Source organism: Aspergillus stella-maris (genome assembly GCF_047715825.1).
Source record: "Aspergillus stella-maris strain CBS 113639 unplaced genomic scaffold BDV14scaffold_116, whole genome shotgun sequence".
Taxonomy (NCBI): domain Eukaryota; kingdom Fungi; phylum Ascomycota; class Eurotiomycetes; order Eurotiales; family Aspergillaceae; genus Aspergillus; species Aspergillus stella-maris.
This window is the reverse complement of record NW_027396910.1, coordinates 1-22,812: the sequence shown is the minus strand read 5'-3', so window position 1 is coordinate 22,812 and position 22,812 is coordinate 1. Positions and strand designations below refer to the sequence as shown.

Here is a 22,812-nt window from a genome sequence, read left to right as displayed (position 1 = left end):
TCGTATCACGACCATGTCGCAGCCCATTGATCGAGGATAGCTTGGTACTGGTTGCGGGTCCGTTGGTCTATACACATCAGCGCCACCTGCCTCCCCGCATTCCCACCAATGCCGTCTCTTGCTCTGACGAGAAAGATAACAGGGGTAATCAGCCATCTCCGTCAGCATGGATTTACTCTCACGGCTAGAACAGGCTATTCTTTGGGAGCTGAGTGTCGTTGCAGCCAATGGGTTCCGTATCTTTAAGCGAACGTTGGTCGCCTCCCAGATGTCCTAGATATGGCCAATCCCAAATTCACTGGAAAGTAAAAGTCCTTTCAGGCGTGACACTAAACAATACACCCCAGGCGTGAGACCATGCCTGCAGCTTCTCCACGGGGGCAACGGACTTATCGGACTCGGTCCAACTGTTCTGAAAAAAACAGCATTTCAAGGAATCTAGACAAGGGCAGAGAGCTGAGACGTTGGTGAGCACTAAGATGGGTCAATGACTCCATGCGATTCCTGCGAGGGGTGCAGCTCTCAATGTGAACTCGGGGCAGGTGGCCGCTCCAATATTCCGCTGCACCATGGTCCTACTTTCTGTCGGGTATATAAACGTGTATACTCTCAACCAGAAAATATCCTCGCACACTGCAGACACTTACTTACCGAAGACAGTCTGCAGTTTTCTTTCTCGCTCCCATCTCGGACTGTCTCAGACCATATCTTGATTCAAAATGGGCGATCTTCATGATGAGGGCATTGCCATCGTTGGAATGGGCAAGTCAATTCCCCGTAGTCCTTGTACCTCTTGACCAACTCAGAACCCAGCTAACCTTTATGGGTTACCAGCGTGCCGCCTGCCCGGAGATGTGCAAGATCCTCAGTCCTTCTGGGACTTATTGATCAGCCAGAAGCTCACCCGTAGACCCTTCCCTGAAAGCCGATTCAATCCTACAGCGTTCTACAACCCCCAGAAAGGACGGCCGGGAAACATTCGATATACTGAAGGCTACTGCGTCTCCAATGACCTTGAAGACTTTGATGCCGGCTTCTTCAACGTCAATCCAACGGATGCTTTGTACCTTGATCCTCAGCAACGCCAGTTGCTGGAATGCTGCTTCGAATGCATGGAGTCAGGGGGCATCACCCTGGAGAACGTTTCCGGTACTGAGACGGGAGTTTATGTTGGCAGCTTTGCCAGCGACTATGAGACACTCGCCTTCAAAGAGCCGGAGCGCATCGAAGGAATGGCTGTACTTGGAATGGGTCGGACAACAATCAGCAACCGCGTAAGCTACATGTATAATCTTCATGGACCAAGGTCTGTCGTGGAAGTTGTCCATTCATTTGCTGTTTAGTTCCGCTAACCCATTCCAGTGTGACTATGGATACTGCGTGTTCTTCGACACTGTATGCTTTACACTTTGCTGTCCAAGCCCTACGCAATGGCCAGATCCCCGCGGCATTTGTTGGGGGCGTCAACCTGATTCTCACACTCGAGTACCATTTTGCGATTGGTCAGATTGGGGCCCTCTCCCCGACCGCGCAGTGTCATGCCTTCGATGCTTCTGCCGATGGGTACTCCCGCGGCGAAGCTATCAATGTCCTTTACCTCAAACGTGTGTCTGACGCGATTCGAGACGGTGACCCGATTCGCGGTGTGATCCGCGGGTCGTCCTTGACCGCGTAAGTCTATCACCTGCATTTTCGCAGATGCCTCGCTAACGAATAAACAGTAACGGCAAGAATAATGGTATCACGCTTCCAAGTGCCCTTGCTCAGGAATTAGCAATTCGGAACGCCTACGAGGACTCCGGGCCACTGGATTATAACTCGGTTGGCTACCTCGAGTGCCATGGTACTGGAACCCCTGCGGGAGATCCAATCGAAACGACAGCAATTGCGAACGTATTCGGTAGCCACCGCGAATGGCATGAACCGTTGTATATCGGGTCCACCAAGCCACAGGTCGGCCATGGCGAGGCTTGCTCGGCAATCACGAGTATCATGAAGGTCGTTTTGGCAATTGAGAACGCGGTCATCCCCGGCACTATTGGCGTCAAAAAGCTCAATCCTGCACGTTAGTATCTCCAACATTGATTCACATCGGGTAGCTTTACTGACGTGGCTGAGAACACTACAGTGGACCTCAGGGGGGGCGCGCTGGCCGTGATCACACAGAATACCCCATGGCCCGAAGGCAAGGCGAAGCGTGCATCTATCAACTCGTCTGGATACGGTGGGGCCAATGGGCACGTCGTAATTGATGGAGTTGATCAGTATTTCGAAAGCATCGGCATGCGCAACCCTTTTACTGAGGCTTCGACTGTGGACCCTTACGAAACAATTATCCAGAAAAGGTTTTTGTTGCCCGTCACGGGCCACGACGAGTATTCCATGGAGGAGAGCTTGAATGACTTAGTGAAAGTGCTGGACAGTCGGACCCACGACTTCCACGAGCTACTGCACACTATGATCGCACGACGCACACGCTTCCATCACCGAGGCGTCATTCCTGTGGAAATGGCGAGCTCAAGAAGCTTGACGTTAAAAGAGCCCATCACCGGTCGTACTAACAACAGCGTTCCAGTCATTGCTTTTGCTTTCACTGGTCAGGGTGCCCAATGGGCTGAGATGGGCCGTCAGCTGCTGGACTGCTACCCATCAGTGCAGCAGACGTTCAAGAGATTGAACTTAGCACTGTCTCAACTTAAGGAACGGCCAGAATGGTCGCTCGAAGGTACGTCAGAACTGCGGCAGTTTTAAGTCTTTCCTAGAGCGATTCCTAATCGTTTGCGATGATTCCTGAGTAGAAATTCTGCTCGAACCCGCTGAGATAAGCAGAATCGGCAAGGTTTCCTTCTCGCAGCCAATCTGCACAGCGATCCAGATCGCCATTGTTGATTTACTTCGAGAGTGGGGTGTGAAGCCTAAAGCCACTGTCGGCCATTCGTCTGGCGAGTTAGCTGCGGCGTATGCAGCCCAACTCATCACAGCCGAGGAAGCCATCATTGCGGCCTACCTGAGAGGAGTCCACGCTACGCTAACCCAGGCACCAGGTGCAATGATGGCCGTCGCGATGGGCGCACGTGAAGCTGAGGAGTTCCTCGCGGAAAATGAGATTCCGTCCGTGGATGTCGTCATTGCCTGCGTAAACTCACCTCAGAGCGTCACCTTGAGTGGCAAGACCGAGCCCATCGACAAGCTGCATCGAATCCTGAAAGAGCAGGCAATTCTGTGCAAGAAGCTTCCGACGGGTGGAAAGGCGTATCATTCTCCAAGCATGAAAGAGGTCGGATCTGCTTACAGTGAAGCTATTTGGGAGGCTAGCAGTCGTCCAAACGACGGTGGAGCCGTTCGCCCAATTGTTCCGGCTCTTGAAAGTACAGAGAGACCTGTCATGGTCTCTTCGGTGAAGCTAGCACATCTCCAGCCAGAAGATATTGATGGGACGTACTGGCAAACGAACCTGGAAAACCCTGTGCTGTTTGATCCTGCAATGAAAGAGCTACTGAGTCTCAAATTTGGGCCGGAGGACCGACATGTTGACTGCGTGATCGAAATTGGAGTAAGCTTTTCCTACCTTTCTCAAAGATTTCGGGTTTCGATCCTAACCTTGTAACCATGCAGCCCCACAGTGCTCTTCAAGGTCCTATCAAACAGATTATCGCGTCATCAGAAGTTCAAGACATCTGGAATGCGTCGCTCGGAACTGCGGCCAAGGTCACTTACGAGCAGACTCTCGAGCGTGGGCACGACGCCGAAGAGGACATGTTGCGATTGGCAACGAGCCTCTTTATTAAGGGATATCCAGTGAACATGCTGCATGTCAACGGTCACTTGGCTTATCGTCCTTCGAAAGTCATTATTGACCTTCCCAAATATCCGTGGAATCACCAAACCAAGCATCCCTTGGTCGTGAACCGGGCGACAAAAGACTACAAGTTCGCCACTCATCCTCGCCATGATTTAATCGGAAGTCGGCTGCCAGGAGGGAATCGCATGGAGCCCATCTGGAGGAACTACCTTCGTCTAGATGATGTGCCGTGGATCAAAGATCATGTGGTATGTCTCCCCCCGTGCAGAGTTTCGAAGGACGCTTATTAAGTGATGTGCGCATAGATTGGCAGCGCTATAATCGTCCCTGGTGCGGCGTATTTGGCCATGGCCGTTGAGGCCGCCGCCCAATTCGCCGAAGACACTACACTGGGCGGCCCGCCGTTCGATTTTGAGGATGCCAAGTTCCACTTACAAACGGTTACCATTAAGGCAGCCCTTGTTCTGCCCGCGAGCGGCACTGCCGACATCATGATTAATCTGCGGCCTACCGAGGCCTCCGCCGCTTCCAACCGACTAGAGTTCAAGATCTGTTCTGTGGCAGACGACCGGTGGATTGAGCACGCAGAGGGCATTGTTGCCTTTGAGCTTACGCACGGAGTCAGGACTGCAAAGACACCTTTCAACGGAGAGACTGAAGAGCCGATGTTCGAGCAGACTTTCCACAAGGATGCTTGGTATGAGCGACTGAAGTACCGCGGGTTCGACTTTGGCCCTCGCTTCCGAGTGATTGATGAGATCCAGGTTCTTCCACATGAGTCACGTGCCCGTGCACGAACTCATATTCTCAAGACCATGGATCCAAGGTCGAACGATACCAGCGAGTCCCGGTACGCGATTCATCCGCTAACGATCGATGCAGTCCTACAGGGACGAGTCGCCTCTGTCTACACCAGCCGTGCAGACAGAGAGGAGGCAACGCAAATCCCTGTTTTTATTGAAGAAATGACTATCAGCCCGGCGTCGTGGGCTAAAGATCAGTCCGGTTACATCGACAGTGTGGCCTGGACAGAAGGCGCCCGCAGTGGTGGCTCCCACTCCGCGTTGACGACGGAGAGCGGGTTTGAGATTATCTCCGCAAAGAACGTAAAGTGGCGTCAGTTTGAGAATCAAGGCAGCCAGGAGAAGATGAACCAGGATGGATCAGGGCGCGAGCCATACTACCGCATGCACTGGAAGCCGGATATTGACTTCCTGGATACTGCTGGTGCACACAGGCTGTATCATAGCGACTTCCAGTCCCCTTCGGGAGCCGCATATCTGGATGAGGTGAACTACATTCGGACGCGACTGGAAACGGTGACAGTTCTCTACGTCTGCGGAGCGCTAGAAATGGTGCACAGAGAAGATCTTTCCACGGACCCATCTTTGAAGTGGACTCACGGGTATTACAACTGGTTGTGCCATGTCAAGGCCGAAGCGGCCGCAGGGCGCATGGTTCTATGTGAGCCGAACGCCACCACTCTAAGTCCCCAACAGCGAGAGCAGCGGATTAGCGAACTGCTGGCCGAGTTACCGGGTGACTTTCCACAGCTTGAGTTCAATGCCATTGTTTATAAAAATATGGTTGATATCTTCAACGGCACCGTGGCTGGTATAGACCTGGCAGTGAAGGCTGAGATTCTGGCCCGCGTTTACGCAGATGGATCAATTCACGATGCAGCTCGTAAGAATCTATCCTCGGTTGTGGATATCATGGCGCACAAGAACCCTACAATGCGGATACTGGAGGTGGGAGCCGGAACTGGAAGCTGCACCAGTGTTGCACTCGAAGCGTTGAATGCGTATGACCGCGACATGCCAGGCAATCACCACCATGCCAAACGCTACCGTGATTACACCTTCACCGATATTTCGCCGGCTTTCTTCGAGAAGGCTGAGGAGCTGTTTAGTGCGTATCCGCCCATGATTTACCAGACCTTCGACGTGTCGGTAGACCCTGCAGCCCAAGGCTTCGAGCGAGGCGCCTACGACCTCATCCTTGCGTCCAATGTGATGCACGCCCCTGGAAATACTGACCAGTTATTGCGCAACTGTAGACGGCTGCTCAAGCCAGGCGGCAGGTTGGTCATGCTGGAGATTACCAAGACCGAAAGTCTCTCACCTGTGCAGTTTGCTTTTGGCACGCTGCCGAGTTTCTGGGAGTGTCTTGATGATGTGGCCGCAGAGCGTCCATTAGGACCATTCCGGAGCCTCCCATCATGGGAACAGCAGCTGGAAGCATCCGGGTTTATGGGCCTGGACATGGTCCTGACTGACTTTCCGGAGCCATTGGCATTGGAGAGTGTGATGGTGGCGGGCACCATTGCCGATCCACCCAAGCAGAAATTAGAACGGCTGGTTATCGTGAGTGACTGTCTTTTTCTGATAAGTCTTGTGGTATTCTCTAACAAAATGACCTATAGGTACATTCTCCAAGTCAAGACGACCTAGCGCAGGCCATCGAGCAGGAATTCATTCTCCAAGGCAAACTCGACGCCGATGAGATTGGCCACTACACTCTTGGCTCAATTCCTGCGATTGCAGCCAAGGAATTTGTTGGCCAGAACAATAACGTTGCTTATCTAGTGCTCGAAGAGGTGCAGACACCGATTTTGGTGGATATGCAGCCGGAGCAGTTTGATGGGCTGAAACGCCTCGTCGCATCTGCCTCCAGTATTTTGTGGATGACCGGCGGAGATCTCCTAGAAGGTCAGTATCCTGCAATGGCTCTGGCACACGGTATCAACACTGTTCTTATGAACGAGCACTCGACACGCAACCTCCGATTCGCTGCGCTCGATGTTGACTTCAAGAATACCGGCGGCGCCCCTGCTCTTGCCAAAGTGGTCGTGAATGTGACTGACACAATCGCCTCCGCTACAACACGTGCCGATTGTGAGACTGATTTCATGCTCAAGGATGGAGTCTTGCATATCTGCCGAGTTGCTCCTGATATGGACCTCAACCAAGAATTCACCCTTGATACGGGCAGCGAGGGCCGTACTGATCAGAAATTCCCTATTTCGGGTAACGTTCAGCTTGCTATGGGGACTCCTGGTCTGTTGGACACGGTCTATTTCCGAGAAAGGCCGACTTGTGATATGACTCTGGACCCTGATGAGGTGGAGATCCAAGTGCAAGCAGTTGGTCTGAACATGAAGGTATGTGATACCACAATTACAAATATTGGAATTATTGATCTGAACGCGCGTTGTAGGACTACGTAATTGCAATGGGCAATTTTGAGAGTGTCAAGTCCAGCAACGAGAGCACGGGCTTTGTCACGCGAGTAGGAAGCAATGTCACGCACTTACAACCTGGCGACAAGGCAATTTGCCTCGAACGCGGACACTACGATACTTTCCTACGGAGCCCGGCTTTGAAGTGTATGAAGCTTCCTGACGATACGGACTTTGTGGAAATGGCCACTGTCGGTATCGCGCATGGAACGGCCCTCTACGCCCTGAAGTACTTGGCCCAGCTGGAAAAGGGTGAAACGGTTCTTATCCAGGCCGCCACGGGAGGACTGGGACTGGCGGCCATTCAATATGCCAAGTATGTCGGCGCCGAGATCTATGCCACGGTAGGGACCCAGCAGAAGAAGGATTATTTGATCATGCAGTGTGGCATTCCGGCGCATCACATCTTTTGGTCCCGCTCGCTGCAGTATAAGGACGCTTTACTACAACAGACAGGTGGCCGCGGTGTCGATGTTGTTCTATCGACAATCTCCGGTCCTGGCTTCCACGAATCTCTCAAGTGCCTGGCGCCTTGTGGAAGGTTCGTTGATGTTGGTCGTGGTAATGTGTTAGACAAGGGCTCGATGGGCCTGTACACTTTTGATCGCAGCATCAGTTTCTTCTCTTTTGACCTCAACTTGATCCTTGACGAGAAACCGCGGATCGCGCAGAGGTAAGAACCCTTCTTTACCCTATTAAGTGATAGGTCTTTGGCATCACGGCGGCTAACATTCGCAATAAATATCTAGACTCATGACAGATGCATTGAGTCTTCTTAAGCAGGGCCATATAATGCCAATCCGACTGGACAAAACATTTCATATCACGGAGATGGAGAGTGCACTGCGATACTTCGGCCAAGGACAGCATATCGGAAAGGTGGTATTGACGTATGGGCCTACCAGCAATAAGATCACCCTGAAGGGCGCTCTTCAGCCACGTGGCGTCAATAGCCATGCCAGCTACCTGTTGGTTGGGTGTCATGGCGGTCTAGGTCACAGCATGGCCGACTCGCTGGTTGAGCGGGGCGCCAGGAACCTGGTCTTCCTTGGTCGGTCGAGCGAGACTAAATGGGACATTGCCTCCTTCTGCAAGCGGACACGGGCCAAGGGGGTGAATGTGGTGACCATCCAAGGAGACGCCTCTAAGATGGAAGACGTCGAGCGAGCGGTTGCTCAGGCCATCTCCATGGGGCCACTGAGGGGAGTCGTGCATGCGGCGATGGTGTTGCAAGATGCCTTCTTTGACACCATGACACTGGCCCAGTTCAACACAGCAGTGCGCCCGAAGGTGCATGGTGCCCTGAACCTCCACCGCGCCACGATTCAAGCGACTGCGGACCTAGACTTCTTCTTCATGACCAGTTCAGCGGTGACATACGTCGGGCATATCTCGCAGTCCAACTACGCCGCGGCCAACACGGTGCTGGACAACCTTGTGCGACAGCGTATCCGCCGTGGATTGCCGGCGGTTACAGTCTCGCTGGGCCCAATCAAGGGCGTGGGCACTTTGAACAACAAGCCCGAGTATGCTGAGAACCTCCTGCGCTCTGGTCTGATTGAGGCCGAAGAATCAGAGTTCATTCGACACTTTGAGCGCTTCACGACTCACCCACAGCCGCCGTCGAAGCAGTTCAATCCGCTTACGCAGGGCCACATTCTCACCGGCATGGAGTATGCGAAGCACGACCTTAGCATGGTCCAGGTCAATCGTATCGAGCAGGATCGCCGTTCAGCCTTACTCGTCACGACCCTCGAATCCCGAAAGGCTGCAGCAGGTGGTGTCGGCCATGGCGATGCAACTGCTGATGGCAGTGGTGACGATCAACTCGTTGCCAACCTCCCTGAAGATCAAGACAAGGCAATCATTGTCCTTGCCGAGGCTATCGGCCGTCGTCTGGCCAAGCTCCTCTTTATTCCGCCGGAGGACGTTGACATTAGCCGGCCATTCTCGCACTTCGGTCTTGATAGTATGTCTGGCAGCGAACTTATCCATTGGCTAAGTCAGAGATTCGGCCTAGGCATGTCTTTCCTGCAGCTGCTGGCTCCATCGTGCACTCCGAAAAGTCTTGCCGGCACCGTGTTTGACACACTTGTCAAGAATAAGGCTGCGCCGGCAACAGATAACACACTTCAAGAGAAGACCAATGGAGAAAATAGTACATCGCACGAGAAGCTGAATGGTCAGCATGCCACCAACGGGGCCACTCAAGATGCTTTCAAAGGCATTACCCAGAACGGGACCAATGGCCATGTATCAGATCGAGATGTTACCAACGGCACCAATGGCTCAACTACACACCGTAGCGACTCTCTGATTGGGAAATTCACTCAAGCAGTCCAAAAGGCCGTTGCTGATCCTAAACCTGTCATGCACTCATATGTGTGTACTGTTATTGGTCGTCAAGGTATGTACCTCCATAATTATCAACATAGCATCGCTCAACAATGCTAATTCACCCTCACAGGCGAGGAACTATACAGTTTCGCGGAAGGCACGATGTCGCCTGAGTCTAGCGCCAAGGCAGATCTTGACTCGGTCTACTGCATGGCGTCCCTCTCCAAACTCATGACTACTGTCGGAGTCATGATCTGTGTCGAGCGCGGGCAGATCTCCCTTGACGATGATGTGGCGGACGTCTTGCCAGACTTGTGTGCACTCCGTGTTCTTGACGGGGTGGACTCTGATGGACAATATCGGACCAAACCACGCACCAAGCCCATCACGCTCCGCTTGCTGATGAGCCATCGGAGCGGTTGCGGCTATGACGAGAGCCCTGGTTTACCGCGGTGGGCGCGACAGAACGGTGTCACATGCAACACGTTTGACAGCGACTTTGTAAGTTTTCACCTATTCTCTACCTACAAAGCTAACCACCAAACTATAGGACGCCATGAAGACTTACCCACTCCTCTTCGAGCCAGGCGAGGGTTGGATGTACGGGTCCGGCATGGACTGGGCGGGCGAGCTCATCGCACGCATCAACAACACCACACTCGAGGACTTCCTTCGCGCCAACGTCTGGGAGCCCCTCGGTATGGCCTCCACAACTTTCCACCCCGAGCAGAACCCCGACATACTCCGCCGAATCGTCCCCACATTTGAACGAACAGACGACCAAGGCCTCGAACCCCGCGAACCCCTCTCTCGCATCCCCGCCCTCCACGACTGCGGCGGCCACGGGATCTGGTCCACTCCGCGCGACTGGACTCGCTTCATAACCATGATCCTGGCGGACGGCGCCCCCCTCCTCTCTCCCTCCAGCATCGAGGAGATCTTCCGCCCGCAGACAGCCGGCGTCCCCGAGCTACAAGCTCTCCTCTCCGGCCCACTCCGCGCATCCCTTCTATCAACCGCCGCAATGGAAGCCAACAATATCGAAATCGCACTCGGCGGGCCCGTCTACATGGACTCCATCCCCGACAAGCGCTCCGCTGGCACGCTGCAGTGGGCTGGCCGGCCGAATCTGTTCTGGTGGATTGATAGGGCCATGGGTGTTGCGGCTACTACGTTTACGCAGGTTATTTCGCCGGCTGATGGGCGGTTTGCGGCGTTGACGGGGGCTTTGGAAGTTGCGGTTTATGCGGAGCTTGTCTGAAATTACTGGTTTGGCTTGGCTTAGAGCTGTTTTCTGGACTCTATAGTATTCTTGTCGTGTGCACTGTCCGACTCTACGCCTACTTTATATTACTAGTATAGGTACAGGATGTGCTTCGCTTAGGCCTTTTTTGTGCTGTGTGCTCCAATTATATCAAAGGCCTAGCCCGTAGCTGAGATATCCGTAGTTAGGGTATGTCATTTGTCAAGTATAAGTCCTCAAATTTCTTCGAGACATTCCCGACCACTGTTGTAGTGTCCATCCGCTGATGGCAGATCGTGGTCGGCTTCCTCCTGGTCCTCAAGGTCTATCAACGAGGGATCTTGATGTACAGGCTTATTATGTCTAAGGGTTCAATTGATAGGTAGACACGATCAGGGAGACTCCTGAGGTATTAAGGACAAGAATAAGGTAACTTGTTTTTTAGAATTTCTACATTAACGAACAGTTGGCTCGCGTATTTGAGGGCGCTCGGGGCTCTTTCAGAATATAGGTACCATTATTTGCAAAGTCCTTGTGAGATCGATCGTATCTCTGCTAGCTTATTACAGGACGGATTTTATTTTTTATTTCTAAGACCCCTTTACTATAAAAGTCGTACGCAGATAGAGGCAAATTGAACGAATAGGAGCCAATGCTGCAGCATTTCCATCCACACAATGTCCTTCTTTCCAGTCCCTGAATCGTCCATCACCGCAACTTTTGAGGGTTCACTCCACCTACGCAGCTGGTAAATGCCCGCAATAAACGAAAGCACGACGGAAATGCTTTTCGCTCCAATGGGTGTTGCGTCACGTACACTGATTCATCTCGCTCGGCCCCCTGACCGGGTCCTCCCGTGCTGAATGGGGAAGACGGGGCGACGCTCCAGGGCTAGTCGTCACGCCATTCGAGGGGAAACATGGGGTGCATTTTCTTGGCCTGGGGAAATTCTTCAGCTTGTCGTGGGCCTGCATAATGCTTGGCAACTAATCGGTGTACACAATCAATGTATCCTGCTACTTAGGGCTTCCCTATGAAAGCAGGGTCATCCGTCGCGGGGAAGAAACTGCAAAAGACAGCTCAACATACTTTCTCCAGACACTCATAGATTAGCTACTCTCTATTCCCTGCCTTCTTAGCCAAAATGAGGCTTACTGCCCTTTTCTTGTTGGCCGCTACGGCCATCGCTTCTCCCACCCCTGCGGATGCCGTCCACGAGTTGACCCGCCGCCAGGCCTCGGAAGCCTGCCCGATCGGTTACTGCACTCAAAACGGGGGCACCACCGGTGGAGCGGCCGGCAGCACCGTGACAGTATCCAACCTTGCGGACTTGACCGAGGCCGCTGAGAGCGAGGGCCCGCTGACTATCATCGTGTCTGGCTCCATCTCCGGCAGCGCCAAGATCCGCGTTGCTGCTGACAAGACCATCTACGGCGCTTCTGGAAGCTGTACGTTCACTTTCCTCATATCGAATCCTCGGTAGGAGAGCGCTTGCTAACAGTCTCTGCTAGCCATCACCGGCATCGGCTTCTACATCCGCCGAACCAGCAATGTCATCATGCGCAACCTGAAGATCAGCAAGGTCGACGCCGACAACGGCGACGCCATCGGCATCGACGCCTCCAATAACGTCTGGGTCGACCACTGCGATCTATCTGGCGACCTCAGCGGCGGAAAGGACGACCTCGACGGTCTGCTTGACATCTCCCACGGTGCCGAGTGGGTTACCGTGTCGAACACTTACTTCCACGACCACGTACGCCCTACCTAACTCTATCCTCATCTCTCTCCATCTACTAACAAAAGGACGCACAGTGGAAAGGCTCCCTAATCGGACACTCGGACAACAACGAAGACGAGGACCTCGGCGCCCTGCACGTAACCTACGCCAACAACCACTGGTACAACGTCTTCAGTCGCACGCCCCTGATCCGCTTCGCGACCGTGCACATCATCAACAACTACTGGGACAGCCTGATCGACACAGGCGTCAACTGCCGCATGGACGCACAGGTGCTGATCCAATCTTCCGCGTTCCACAACTGTCCCGACAGGGCGATCTTCTTTGCCGACTCGGACTACACGGGCTACGCGGTTGTGCAGGATGTTGATCTTGGTGGAAGCTCGAACTCCGTTCCGACCGGCACCCTGACGCCGTCTTCGCTGCCGTATGCGGCGATCCCGGCCCTGGGATCGGGCAATGTGGCCAGTGTTATTCCGGGTACTGCTGGGCAGAAGCTGTAGAGGTTCCGTGTGGTACTGGATGTTGGGAGATTTGACGATGTATGTCACTGTCTGATGCGTACTAGGTGCCAGAGCCGGCCTCTATTCTATAGCAATATGTCCTATCCACAGTGTTAAGGTCTCTCTATACCACTGAGTGACAAACAACAAGTGTGCTCTCAACACTGGACCATGACCAGCATGGATATTCTAAACAAAGATACCTGAATCAAGCCCAAATGAACAGTCCCACCACAATCAGCGCAGTCAAACTCAGCGGAAGTCCCCCAAGGATTGGCCTGCTCCCCAGACTCTCCAAAGGCCTGGCCGTTGCATTCCCAACACCAACCCACGCATTCCAATTGGTGTAATTCAACTGACAGTTCATCTGAAGCTCAATGCCCTTCCCCCTCATCTCATTGAAGATCTCTCCGTTCCTAGACAGCATGACAACGACCTCCCCCTCGCGGCCCCCCATATCAACAGATCCATGGTAAACACCTCTACTGCCATCCGGTGTGTCCGTCCATGCAGCAGCCTCACCTGCCTCACCACCAATAACAACGCTGACATTCGCCCTCTCCTCCAAAAGCGCCGAGTAAAACACCTTATCCTCCAAGACTTCCACCGGCTTCAATATCGTCTGGCCATGTTGTTCCGTATTCCCCGTCGTATTCCCATCCTCACAAGCCCACGCCGGACTAAGCCTATACCAAACACTCAACAGCTCCTCCTCAATCCCAACATCCTCTCTCTCCTCCTCACTCCCAGCCTTATAAAGCTCAATAAGATAAGGAAGCAACACCCTCCACCCATCATGCGGCATCCCATTCACATAATCAAACGGCGCCCCGGCATCCGCCAAAATCTCCGTCCCGACCTCATCCGCATGCAAGGGTCCCACATAATGACTCTCCCCAAAATCATTCCAGCTAACAATCTCCACAAAGTCCGGCGGCGGCTCCAGAGACAGAACCTGCTGCCACCTAACATACCACAGATCGTCCCCCCGCCACACCCAGTTCTTGCTGAACTGCGGCAGGTTCGTATACAGCCATGGCGCCACAGGCATCATGTACAGCTTATCCGTCCCCCTCGAGTCCAGGATCACGCGGTACGCCTCGTCGTCGCTCGTGTTCATGCTGTTCGTCCCGTCCGGCCACGCATTCCAGCTCATCAGCCCGTCCATTGCCGAGACATTAGACGCACGCACAGGTCCCACAGACGCCCAGTCCGGCACGAAGACGACCTCCTCCGAGACATTCTTCTTGATCCCCGCCCAGTCGGGCGCTGCCTCGAACCCCTCGAATGTGCTTACCAGCGGCCTGTGGGAGCCCTTGTAGGGCGTGCGGAAGTACGCCGGGTGAACGATGTACTCGTCGAGGAGGGCGGTGATGTTTGACGGAGACCAGTGGCCCTCGCCGTAGGCCCCGTATGTGGTGGCGGTGTAGTCAAAGGAGAAGAAGAGCTTGAAGTCGAGGGCTGAGGCGACGGCGAAGGCGTCGGGCAGAGAGGTGTTGGTGAAGGTCATTCCGTAGCCGGTGTTCAGGGCGAAGGCGTCGATGTGCGCGGCCTTTGCGGCGTGGATGTCGGATTCCCAGGTTTCGGGGGTGTAGTTTGCTGTGTTGGACATCTAGTTGTGAGGCGGTTAGTTTATGGTAGTGTATTGTATGGTTTGGTGGGAAGGGGGACATGCCATGAAGTGGGCAAAGACGGCCTTGGCTGAGGTACATTGTGGGAATAGGAATGGGAGCAAAAGTGTTGTGATGATGGTGGTGAAACTGAGATTAGGATAAGGACTGGTGTGAGGAATGGATCCGCGGGCCATTACAGAAATGGCTATTGGCAGTAGTAGGGATGTTCTGGTAAGTTTGTAGTAGAAAGATATGCTTCAATGATATGTATGATACTGGTAGGCTTTGTTTCAAATGGAGTGATAGGAACTGAATTGACAAGAGAACAGCGTTCCCAAGTCGCTCTGATATACCGAAGCAAAGACAGTCCAAGCCCCCGACTCGAGTCTAAGCCCTCACTTTCTCATCTGCCAACCCAATACTCCATCCTCGTCTGCACATGGCTTAGACGGGCGATGGCGAATCTGCATGGCCGGTAACCCTAAGTCTTGGCATCCATCCCATGACTCCGCCAGCAGGAGATAAGGTGAGGCGGTTGGTTCAGAATCAGAACACTTGCAACGCACAGCATGAATCCTTCAGGTAACCGCATTTAAGATGCAGTGTGGACAGCTGACCGACAGAGTCCGAGAAAAGATGTCTCACTCTAATTATATCCGCCATCAAAGTCCATGTATTGTTTTTTGCTAGTAATCGCCGCCTGGTAAAGTCCTAAGTCGGCGACTTCTCTCTGGATCTTGCCGTGATTATCTCGTGTATGAATAGTCAAAAGTCTACCTATCTATATTCGCTCCTCCGCAGACCATGTGAGGCTTTCCTGATCCTATACTGCGCAGTTTCTTCAGCGTTTAGGCGGCAGCGGCGGCGGGCCGTCTGAGTCAGTGTCTTAGTCGTAGCTGAGGGGTGAAGGCGTCACCAGTCATGATTATGGTCGGAGAGAACCATGCACTTTACACCCTACAGCGCAGCCTTCTGTAGAAGCCGGTGCGCCTACCTTCAACAACGGAGCTTAGGTATTGTTGTCATGCCATCGTAAGTACCATCCTCGGTTCGGCCCGGAGACTAAGCACCAAGACCAGCCAAGATGAAATGCGGTATTGGTCTTGAGGCAGCGATTGCTATTATCGGGCTTACCACTCTTGCAGACTTTTGACTAGGCGTGTCTCATGCTTTCTCTCGAGATCGAAATGGTTCCCTTGTGTGCTCTGAGGTCGCGTCGCGCTCAGCTGTCCGCACCCAGGGAAGTTGAGAGCATGGAAGTAGAGAGGCTCTAAACAATTCCCTACCAACCATGTAACACTCCCGACGTCAATAGTTCTAATAGTTTGAGAGTCTGTTCACTATTAACAACCGGTTCAGGATCTAGTCGGTAGCACGAGTTGAAAGGGCAGAAGATGTGTAAATCCGAGTTTCTGGCATATATTCTTGTTCACAAAGTTTCCCATACACATCCAAGGGGTGAGAAATGGCTATCGCTCCAGCCCCTGGTCAATGAGTTGCGTTACTTCAGCCACGTTCCCTCGTGTCCTCGTCCCTTGCGCCCTTAGTGCCGATAGTCTGCTTGTTGAGGTTTTATGCATTTCTACATATGTACGGCCATCCCCCTTCTATGGTCGGTCCGGTGTGCCGGTTATTTTTAAGCGCAGAAAGAAGTACAAGGGTCGAGAAGGGCCGGGGCTTGGCGAGCACTGCTTAGACCTTATCTAAGTTGGCCGACGAAGGATCCTACGGTACCTACCCTATAGATATGGCGAGATGTTTATAGTAAAACAAGGCGTTATCTAGCAGCATCTATTATAGCACTCAGCTAGAAGAGGCATCCTTTCTGGTTTACTATTCAAGTAAAACGCAAAAGGCTCTCGTTTCGTTCGTACCAAGTGTCCATGCCCACTATACACAAGTGTCAGTAAATCGTCATTCTTCCCGTTTTTCAAGCAATGATCACAGGACGTAATAAATAGAAGAGCAGCTATTGGCTGATGGGTAATTGGTACCATACAACTTTTCATCGGACAAAGTGGACCCACACTGTGTTATGGTAGCTATTGAATCTATACAAGTGCCCAGATACCTTATAACTACGAAGAAAATATATCCTTTTCTGAACTCAGTTCACAATAAGCCGGCTAAATCTCGAAGACCTCTACAGGGACCGGTTACCCCAGTGACTCAGGAGTTGGGCGTCATCTGTTCTAACTGGCATTTGCGTAGTGAGAATAAAGCATACAGCTTGGCTATAGAGTACCGACAGGGACGATGACCTGGATAAGCGAAGAGAGTTAGATACTTAAGCTAGTCTAATAGTCATAGTTCCTATCAGGAGGATGTCACGGCCAAGACCGAATTATGCTCTTGATGAAGCCAAGTGCCCCCATCAGGGCAAATTTCTTGGCTCAGAATAGCGAGGGGAACGTGGAGACCTGTCATGATCTAATTCAAGCGTATATCTTGCTAAAACCCAAGCTGCAGGGTCCATCATGCAATGCCCAGCAACGCCCAGCTCCATCCCCTTGGCACGACCCTATCATGTAGCCAATTCCCTACGCACGTGCGATGCGGCTGCAGATCTCAATAGTGATCCCTGCTCGCCGGTGCATCTGATTAGGATTCTGAGATCACCGGACATTCGCCGATGTAACGGTTTGGCGTTGGTAGATATAAAGGCTGCCCTCTGCGTTCCACATCCTTCATTCGAACTTAGGGTTTCATACAGCCACCTCACAAGATGCATATCCGCAGCGCTCTCATTGCTGGCACGGCTCTTGTTCAGACTGCAGTCGCAGCCTCTGTCCAGGCCAAGAATGTTATCTACATTGTTCCCGATGGCTACGGGCCTGCGTCGCAGAATATGGCGCGCGATCTTGCTTCGCTCGTAGAGACGGGCACCACGGGGAGCAATCCGGAAATTCACGAGCTTCCAGTCGATAACTTGGTACCCCAAATTACTTCCTACCTCTTCAAATGCAGTGAAGACAGCTAACTCAGATACCCAGGCCATCGGCCGCGTCCGCACCCACTCGGCCAACAACATGATCACGGATTCTGCTGCGTCTGGGACCGCATATGCCGCTGGTTACAAGTCCTACAACGGAGCCATCTCCGTGACACCAAACGGCCAGCCTGTAGGCTCTATACTCGAAGCTGCGAAGCTAGCCGGTCTCAAGACTGGTCTTGTCTCCACGACGTCCATTAGCGATGCTACTCCTGCTGGTACACCTCTCTTTCCTCCCCTAGTCTACCGCATTCTCAAACTTTATAGTGTACGCCGCCCACGTCGCCAACCGCGGCGACCAGCCCCTCATCGCGGAGCAGGAGCTAGGCTACAGTCACCCACTCGGCCGCATGGTCGACCTCCTCCTCGGCGGCGGACGCTGCAATTTCGTGCCCAGCACGACACAGAATTCGTGCCGGGACGACAACCTCGACCTGCTGGCCTATGCGCGGGATGAAGGCTTCGCCATCGCCACAAACCGCACGCAGTTCAACGCTTTGAACGGGACGCTCCCGATCCTCGGTCTATTCAGCGATGGTAGGCCAGCCCTAAACCCGAGGTAACTCCCGTCCTTAACAGCATCAGCATGCTAAGCTTGCACTCCCGAGACAGACAGCATGCGCTACGAGATGGACCGCCGCATCATTCAAGACGAGCCGTCACTGCTTGAAATGGCCGAGTTCGCCGTATCGACCCTGCACAACGCCACCCGCACCCAGGAGAAGGGCTTCTTCGTGATGATCGAAGCGGCGCGCATCGACCACGCCGGCCACGACAACGACCCCGCCAACCACGCGGTCGAAACACACATGTACAACGACGTGGTCGCGTGGGCGGTCGCCTGGATCGACGCCCACGCCGACTCCGCCACGATCCTGCTCTCGGCCGCAGACCACGAGACCGGCGGGCTCACGCTGAACGGGTACGACCCGCTCCCGCTGCAAAACGCCTCGCACTCGCGCGCGTATCTGCAGGTGGTCTGGGATGCGCGTCCTAATGGCGTTGACGAGCGTGCGTTTCTGGTCTCCGACATTCTCCCGGCCTACGGGCTCTCTGGTGTTTCGGGTGCGGAGGTCGATGCTATACTGGGAGCGTCAACTATTGGGTCTGGTATTGCGGCGCTTCTCTCCGACCGCGCGGGTGTGCATTGGTCGACGGGTGGGCATACCTCGGTCGATGTCACGCTGCATGGGTATGCGGCTGGTGCGCGGCAGGATGCGCTCAGGGCGGATCTTGCGGGCGGTTGGGATAATACGGAGCTGCCGAGGTATATTGAGGAGGTGCTGGGGGTGGACATGGATGCGGTTACGGAGAGGTTGGTGCAGGCTGCTGGAGAGGATGGGGCGTGGTTGGGCATGGACAAGCGTGGTCTTGGGGCACCGGCTAGGGGATTGGGGGGTCGTGGGTACTGTCACCACTGACCTTCGATAGCTATATGATCAGATGGGCTAATAGTATACGGTGAAGCTGCGCTGGAGTGTGCTTTTGGTGCATTTGCCGGAGAAAGGTGGAAGGTGGCACGAGATGATCGAAAGTACCATATGTATGGGATGCCTTCTTATTCCTTTTCTTTGTGAGGGGGAGGTTGAGTGAAGATTGTGTTTGATAAAGATAAGATCACTCACGATACATACATTTAAATACCCTAATAGTTCACATTAAGCAGCGCACAACGGAAAATCAACAGAGCATAAGAAAGGTAATGATGGATGGTATACCATCGTCCTAGCCATTCACCCTCGCCAGATAAACCGCATCATCCCCGTACCCCTTCAGTTTCTCCCTAAGCGCCTCTTCAACCTCCAAACCTTTAAACCCAAACCTCGTCCAAAACCCCTCGGTGCCATAAACCGACACAAGACAAGTCCCCCGAAACCCTTTTGCGCCCGCAAGGTCCAAAAGCCTTCTGGTTCCCGCCGCCGCAAGCCCGCTCCCCCGATACTCCGGCAAGATTGCCACATCGTGGATATAGTAGGTGTCTGCATCGGATGGAATTTCGCCGAGCAGGGAGTCCAGAGCAGGGGGTTGTTGGTTTTTGATTGGATGGGAGATAGCATAGCCGCAGAGCTGATCGCGGTCGTTGACGAGAGCAAGGCAGCCTTCTGGGTAGAGGGCGACGCGCTCGGCAAAGACAGAGGCGCTTTCTGGGAGGCCCGGGTGGACGGTGTCTGCTACATGTATGAGGCTGGCGATGTCGGCGGCGGTTAGGGGGCGCCAGGTTGCGGTGGGTGCCATTTCTTGGCTATGTTGGTGTTTGACTGCGGCGGCGAGAGATAGGTGGAGGAGCACGGCTTCGAGTAAGGTGGGAAGAGAATATGAGTGCCAAAGATAAATATGGTTATGTGGGCCAGTAGTATGGGATGTATATGAAAATATAACTGTGCAGGCTAAGATGAACAGTGAAGACAGAATGATGGAAGTGCGGGTGCGGGGAAGAAGCTGCTGATGAGAGAATCTCGTCTCCACATTCAGCTTCCTGCTAGGGCCAGTGACAAAATGATGTAGGCTATAGGGTACAGTCAGCACCAGTAGACACCATCCTAGAGGATAAACAACGAGATAGAAACGATGAGGCTCTGCTTTATCAGGTTTCTCGCTCACCACCTGGAAGTCTTTGACACATCATACTCAGCTATGTTGCACTGGGCAAATCTTACCACACAGCCTTGCAGGTTGAGATTAGCCCTACCTGCCATGCTCCATCGGATAATTCGAACTGGCTGCCTGGTGGGAGACTGCTTGTCCGCAGCAACTTACGCCACGCCACGGTGGTTGCTAATAAGACCAGAAGGCTGAGAATCTACTTTACCATTGATGTTTCAGGAGGATTGTTGGCTGCCATTTTCTCAGTTGTGTTGCGCATTCGGTATCAGCCTTGTGGTTACAGCGCTAACCACAATATCAACCAAGATCCAGCATCCAATAGCCACCATTCGTTTTCATTGCCACAGAAATGTCAAGGTGCGGGCTCAGGAGTGTATTTGGAACAGGCTAACGAAGTAGATACACGGGCAGAACGCAGGATCAGGCTATTAGACAGACACTTAGAATAACAAGACGTCGCTCAGAGATCAGGAACAGGATCAACACCGGAGTCGGGGAAGTATCGGTCAACCAGGCGGTCAGATACGGAGGCCTATTTGAACAAAAGGATAAAAACCCACGTGATCTGAAATTTTTGTGGGAAGCGATGGATGTCTTCCATTGGGTGGCTGGTATGGCCGCCTAGCTAAGATAACTCTACCTGACTAATACATGACTAAGCGAGGTCGACCCCTAGGGGCAGGCGGTAACGGGAGGCAGTATGCTCCGACACCCCCCCTCGAGCGAGCGAGTCATCAAAAACGAGTGTAGATACATGAATTAGTGGTCCTCACAGTGGAGACCTAGTAGAGAAATGAAATGAGAGTGAGCTTCAGATCCTAGAGGCTTCGTACAGCCATCCGCAACCATATCAGCGGTAGGTATCTGCTTGATTTAAATGATGCCTTGATCGGCCATATCACGCGTATAGTAATATTAAATATTGATATGCTTAGATTATTTAGTTTGCATATTAAAGGTAGTTAGATTAATAGCTCCCCTGTTGTCCATGTATAGTAGGATGCTAGGTGCAGGCGAATCGTTGAATAGGCGTAGATCTTTCATGATCTCGCGGATCCAGTAGGCTTCACGCGAGGCCTCTAAAGCAGCAATGTATTCTGCTTTATTAGAACTAGTTGCCACGTATGTTTAATACTTTGCTTGCCAGGCTATCGGTCCTCTAGCAAGTTTAAAGACGTATCCACCCACCAATCTGCGGGCTTTCGTATGAGGTCCTCCCCAATTGGAATCACTGTAGGTATTTGGAGGTCCTATATCGGCAACATCATGCTAGTATCTGATTCCTAGTGTACGCGTGCCTTTCAGGTATTTGATCACATGCATGAGAGCTGCCCAGCATTTAGCTATAGGCGCTGCATTGAATTCGGCAAGGAAGCAAGCGGCTCTGCTAATATCTGGCCTAGTCTTCGTAGCAAGATACTGCAGGCTGCCTGTGCCACGCTGAAATTCTCTGGTATTAATGGTTGGATCTGGCATATTATTAATAATAGTACCAGGATTAAGAGGTGATTTGGTAGGGTGGGCATCATACAGCCCAAATAAATTGACTAGTTTGTCAATATAGTCTTCCTGCGATAATTAAATGCCAGCAGGTGTTATTTTAATATTCATGCCTAGATATTGCTTGAATTCAGGCACTTCCTTGATCTCAAATCGAGATTTCAAGCTCTCAAGCGCTTGTACGGCGTCTTGAGCATCTTTACCCACAATTATAAAGTTATTAACATGGGTAGTGATGTATAGCTTCTTCGTGGCGTGTATAAACAGGCTAGAGTCATGTGGTAAGACTTTAAATCCTATAGATTTAAGATAGGCGCGTAGATTATCATACCATAGACGCGCGGACGGGGTTAGGCCATAGAGAGACTGAAGAAGTGAACAAACTAGGGTGCCTGGTTCCCCTTTAGTAAATCCAAGCGGCTGATGCATGTAGACTAGATGGCCTTTTAGCTTTAAATTCAAGAATGCTAGAACCACATCTGCTTGAATAATATGCCAGCCATATTGGGCGCTAATTGCAAGCAATATGCAAGAAGTAGTAGGGTTAATAACTAGGGCATATGTTGTCCCTTTATAGGCTGATTTGTCAAGAAGATTGCCTCTAATCACCCATCACGCCTTGTACTAGATAGAATTGTCTGGGTTAAGCTTCTTTTTAAATACCCATCTTCCTGGTATAGCGTGGGAGCCAGCAGGCATGTCAGACTTGCGGATCAAGTCCCAACAGTGTTTCTTCTTCAAGGTTTTAATCTCCTCCCCTATTGCCACAAGCCATTAAGCTGATTCAGGGCCTAATATAGCTTCCTTGTATAATTTGGGCACTAGTAGGAGTGATTTAGTAGACTTTAGGATAGCAAATCCTTTGGCAGGTTGGTAGAGCTCATCCTTAGAGGTAATATCAGAGGTATCCTCTATAGGAAGGTCTTTGTTGGGTAGAGCTTTGCTAGATGGAGTAGCTGCCTTGTATGGCTTGTTTTAAGAAGGGCTGAACTCCTTATTAATTAAAATATTACTAGTTTCACGGAGCTGGTTGTTCTTGGGGTCCCAAATAATATAGATATAGGAGCCTTAATATCTAATAACATGGACTTTCCTAGAATGGGGATTAAGCTTGCTAGTAGGCTTGTAGGCCTCGTAGGGAGTCGCGACTCTCCAGGTTCGATTCGACTCGGAACCGCCAAGAATCAGGTTCAGGTTCCAAGGTTTTGAGGTCGCGATCCGATTCCAGGATCCTTG

General features: G+C 52.3%; 5 protein-coding genes across 5 annotated transcripts; 3 read left to right on the top strand and 2 right to left on the bottom strand.

Moving 5' to 3' along the window:
• Window positions 1-719: 719 nt before the first annotated feature.
• BDV14DRAFT_194093 (uncharacterized protein) lies at window positions 720-10,641 on the top strand (the record flags this gene model as incomplete). The annotated part of the gene is made up of 13 exons (XM_073771879.1): window positions 720-762; window positions 835-1,306; window positions 1,363-1,671; window positions 1,722-2,065; window positions 2,129-2,725; window positions 2,799-3,553; window positions 3,616-4,050; window positions 4,108-6,168; window positions 6,228-6,965; window positions 7,022-7,716; window positions 7,793-9,450; window positions 9,511-9,881; window positions 9,931-10,641. The coding sequence occupies 13 exons, from the start codon at window positions 720-722 to the stop codon at window positions 10,639-10,641; spliced, it is 9,189 nt and encodes a 3,062-aa protein (XP_073622004.1).
• A 1,126-nt stretch (window positions 10,642-11,767) lies between these two features.
• Window positions 11,768-12,867, top strand: BDV14DRAFT_206045 (pectate lyase family protein; the record flags this gene model as incomplete). Its single annotated transcript, XM_073774841.1, has 3 exons — window positions 11,768-12,071; window positions 12,135-12,379; window positions 12,439-12,867. 3 exons carry the CDS (start codon window positions 11,768-11,770, stop codon window positions 12,865-12,867), a joined length of 978 nt encoding a protein of 325 aa, XP_073622003.1.
• A 208-nt stretch (window positions 12,868-13,075) lies between these two features.
• On the bottom strand, window positions 13,076-14,479 carry BDV14DRAFT_206044 (glycoside hydrolase family 71 protein; the record flags this gene model as incomplete). Its single annotated transcript, XM_073774840.1, has 1 exon — window positions 13,076-14,479. The coding sequence occupies one exon, from the start codon at window positions 14,477-14,479 to the stop codon at window positions 13,076-13,078; it is 1,404 nt and encodes a 467-aa protein (XP_073622002.1).
• A 2,726-nt stretch (window positions 14,480-17,205) lies between these two features.
• BDV14DRAFT_206043 (alkaline phosphatase) lies at window positions 17,206-18,893 on the top strand (the record flags this gene model as incomplete). The annotated part of the gene is made up of 4 exons (XM_073774839.1): window positions 17,206-17,412; window positions 17,474-17,690; window positions 17,740-18,009; window positions 18,085-18,893. 4 exons carry the CDS (start codon window positions 17,206-17,208, stop codon window positions 18,891-18,893), a joined length of 1,503 nt encoding a protein of 500 aa, XP_073622001.1.
• Window positions 18,894-19,197: 304 nt separating this feature from the next.
• Window positions 19,198-19,707, bottom strand: BDV14DRAFT_206042 (GNAT family N-acetyltransferase; the record flags this gene model as incomplete). The annotated part of the gene is made up of 1 exon (XM_073774838.1): window positions 19,198-19,707. One exon carries the CDS (start codon window positions 19,705-19,707, stop codon window positions 19,198-19,200), a length of 510 nt encoding a protein of 169 aa, XP_073622000.1.
• Window positions 19,708-22,812: the final 3,105 nt, after the last annotated feature.